The sequence below is a fragment of the Sinocyclocheilus anshuiensis genome, unplaced genomic scaffold, assembly GCF_001515605.1.
Source record: "Sinocyclocheilus anshuiensis isolate Anshui unplaced genomic scaffold, SAMN03320099.WGS_v1.1 scaffold1644, whole genome shotgun sequence".
Taxonomy (NCBI): Eukaryota; Metazoa; Chordata; class Actinopteri; order Cypriniformes; family Cyprinidae; genus Sinocyclocheilus; species Sinocyclocheilus anshuiensis.
The window spans coordinates 348,311-351,821 of NW_015557451.1; the positions used below are offsets into that span (position 1 = coordinate 348,311).

Genomic DNA, 3,511 nt, shown 5'->3' on the forward strand with positions numbered 1-3,511 from the left:
AACGAAGCATGAACACATGTTAGACTGCACCCCATAAACACAATCAAGCCTAGAACAAAACCAGTCAACCACCCCTTTAAAAATGAATTTTATTGCATTAGATAATTGATACATTTTAAGTGTCGCTTGCAAATATTTAGTGATGCCACTGTGTAGAGTACATGCTGACACCTTGTAACTTGCAAATTCATGTCTTGTTCTTGAAGTTTGAGCGGATATCTGTGTGCATTTTGTATGCAAGTCAATGACCCAACAGTGTTTTTTCCCCTTTTGTTCAGGCTGAAGCAATGGCAGCCAGATGTGGAGTGGGCAGAGCAGTACTCTGGAGCTGTGATGTATCCCAGTGTCATCACTGAGAAATGGGCACCTCCACCTTGGGACGGTTGGTTTCATTTTGGCCTAGTTACTTCCATATTTACAGTTCAACCAACCACGATATCAAAAACATCATCTTTTTCAGATAAGGACCCACCAGCAGAGAAAGAGGTGTCCAACCTCACTATCAACTTCGGGCCTCAGCACCCGGCGGCTCATGGAGTGCTGCGTCTGGTGATGGAGCTCAGCGGAGAGTCAGTGAAGAAATGTGACCCTCACATCGGCCTCCTGCACCGCGGCACTGAGAAACTGATTGAGTACAAGACTTATTTACAGGTACTTAAAAACTACAGACCCTAATGGATGACACTACATTTTTAAATGCTTACTATATAAATACATTTAACTTCAATAAATTGCACATACTCTTAAAAAGGTACTGAGGGCTGAGCTGTATTATCAATATAGCACAACCTTTAGTACCTTAATGCTTGAAATTAAAGAAACGATAACTACTTAATAACTACAAATATTTAAAAAAGTTTAAGTGCTGTGCTTTCACTTGAAAATATAGTCCCTTCTATGTAACATAGAGTTAATAGTTTGTATGGGTGCTGCACAGTGATATACACATTAACTGGTTATCAAGTGTTTTGTGTCATTGCTGCTATTATACTGTGAATTCATACATAGCTGAGAAGCTGAAATATCCTTTTCATACTGCATCTATTTTGTGTTTTGCTGGGCTTCACAGGATTGTGTGCTGTTAGACTGGTTCTTCCTTAATGGAATCGTTGCATAGTAGTGCAAAAATACCTTCTGATCTAATTTCAGTTCTGTAGCTCAAATAGTAGTGTATTTGAGCTATTGATCAAATGTATACCTTTAATGTGATATATGTCACTGTGGATAAAAGTGTTTGCAAATACATTAGGTTAAACTTAAATTTCAGAAATGTTATGCTTCACATCACAAACTCATGGCTGTCTTATGCAGGGTTTTATTATAAACTGTGCTGTTATATGAATCAATATGCTTTGTGCTGTTGTCTGCGATGAAGCATTATTTGCTGTAATGTTTGTGTTTGTGTTGCTGCAGGCACTTCCATACTTCGACAGGCTTGACTATGTGTCCATGATGTGTAATGAGCAGGCATATTCTCTAGCTGTAGAAAAGCTTCTTAACATTCAGGCTCCACCACGTGCACAGTGGATTAGAGGTGAGGAACAATAATTAAAATGCTTTCGATCTGGTTTACGCTCATCAATCTTAAATTAGAGTAAATGTGCTTTAAAAAATCCCCAAAATTGCATTGAAAGATGTTGCAATTACACAATTGAGATTGCAGGGATATTTTACTTTGAGTGTATCTAATTGGCTTTACCAGCTGCATAAATGTATTACTGTATTTGACCTTTGCAGTGCTGTATGGAGAGATGACCCGTATCCTTAACCACATCATGGGCATCACCACCCACGCCCTTGACATCGGAGCCATGACCCCCTTCTTCTGGATGTTTGAGGAGAGAGAGAAGGTAACAACTTTCTATTGCACTTAGTCAAACAGAAAAACAAATAGAAGTTAAATATGCGTTTTGTTGGACATGTTTGTTGAAACATGTTACATGTAGTTTGTTTGCTACATGTAACACATAACAATGTAGACAACTATACAGATAAGTGAATGTATAGACTGTGCTTTTGTTTTACTTCACAATCTAAATAAGTGGTCGGGAACCTTTTTTTTCTTTTTCTTTTTCATTTGTGGTTAATGTATTTTCCCAAAAGAGCTACAGCAAAAAAATCTGAAAGTGTTTTTAATCACAATCATGATTTTTATGTGAAAAATCACAATTAATTTTTTCCCTCTGAAATCGCAGCCCTATTATTGAATATTTGTGTGGAACCCAGTTACCATTGAATTAGTTGATATCTTGCAGATGTTTGAGTTCTATGAGAGAGTGTCTGGAGCCAGGATGCACGCTGCATACGTCAGACCCGGTGGAGTTCATCAGGTACGCTTTGATGAAGCCAATCTTTCTAAATGAAAAGTATTTTCCTGGTTATGCTGAAATGTTATAACTTAGTTTAATGTCATCTCCTCATAACCATAATTTTTTTTTTTTTTTGCAGGACTTGCCTCTTGGTCTCATGGACGACATCTATGAATGGTGCAAGAACTTCTCTATTCGCATTGATGAAGTTGAGGAGGTATGTAGACCAAAATGCAACCCGTTTCAGTCAAGAATAGTGCTAGTTGATGTTAAGTATAAAGTGGGTATAGAAAGAATCACCCCCTTTAAAATAATCACATTTTGTTGCTTTGCAGCCTGAAATGAAGACGGACACAGTTTTTGTTTTATCCAGCTGTATTTACTCAGTGCAACTTACAACATCCATAACTTTGCACATCTAGACTTTGCAATATTTGCCCACTCTTCTTTGCAGAACTGCTCAAGTTCAGTTCAATTTGATGGTGAATTTCAATGGGGTTTAAGTCTGGGCTCTGACTAGGCCATGCAAGGACATTCACCTTTTTCTCCTTCAACCACTGTGTGCTCAGTTTTGCTGTGTGCTTTGGGTCATTGTCATGTTGGAAGGTAAACCTTCTTCCCATTGACAACTTTCTGGCAGAGGACAGCAGATTTTCCTCAAGAATTTGACGGCATTTTGCCCCATCTATTTTTCCTTCTATCCTGACAAGTGCTCCAGTCCCTGCTGCAGAGAAACTCCCTCATAAAAGGATATTACCACCTCCATGCTTTACTGGAGGAATGCTGTTATTTGGATGCTGAGCTGTATTGGATTTCCACCAGACATATCGTTTGGTGTTGAGGGCAAATAATTCAGTTTTAGTCTCATCTGCCTCAGAATCTTCAAGGTGCGTTTTGGCAAAGCTCAGTCATGACTGCATGTGGCCTTTCTTGAGGAGTGGCTTTTTTCTTGCAACCCTCCCATACAAGTCACATTTGTGGAGAATTTGTGATATTGTTGTCACATGCACACAATGACCGCTCTTTGGCTTTGTCTTTGATTTGCTGTTGGCCTCTTGGTAGCCTCTCTGACCAGTTTTCTCCTGGCTCTTTCATCCAGTTTGGAGCGATGTCCTGATCCAGGGAGGGTCTGTGTTTTACCAAATACCTTCCACTTCTTAATAATAGACTTCACTGTGCTTCTAGGCATTGATAAAGCCTTT

General features: G+C 39.0%; 1 protein-coding gene across 1 annotated transcript in view; it reads left to right on the forward strand.

Annotated features, from left to right (window-relative positions):
• Window positions 1-3,511, forward strand: part of LOC107679282 (NADH dehydrogenase [ubiquinone] iron-sulfur protein 2, mitochondrial-like) — an 18,940-nt gene that overhangs the window by 5,018 nt on the left and 10,411 nt on the right. The window contains exons 2-7 of the mRNA XM_016474802.1: window positions 279-382; window positions 461-651; window positions 1,414-1,534; window positions 1,738-1,850; window positions 2,256-2,330; window positions 2,449-2,526. Coding sequence (XP_016330288.1) covers window positions 279-382; window positions 461-651; window positions 1,414-1,534; window positions 1,738-1,850; window positions 2,256-2,330; window positions 2,449-2,526 — 682 coding nt within the window. The remainder of the gene's footprint in view (window positions 1-278; window positions 383-460; window positions 652-1,413; window positions 1,535-1,737; window positions 1,851-2,255; window positions 2,331-2,448; window positions 2,527-3,511) is intronic.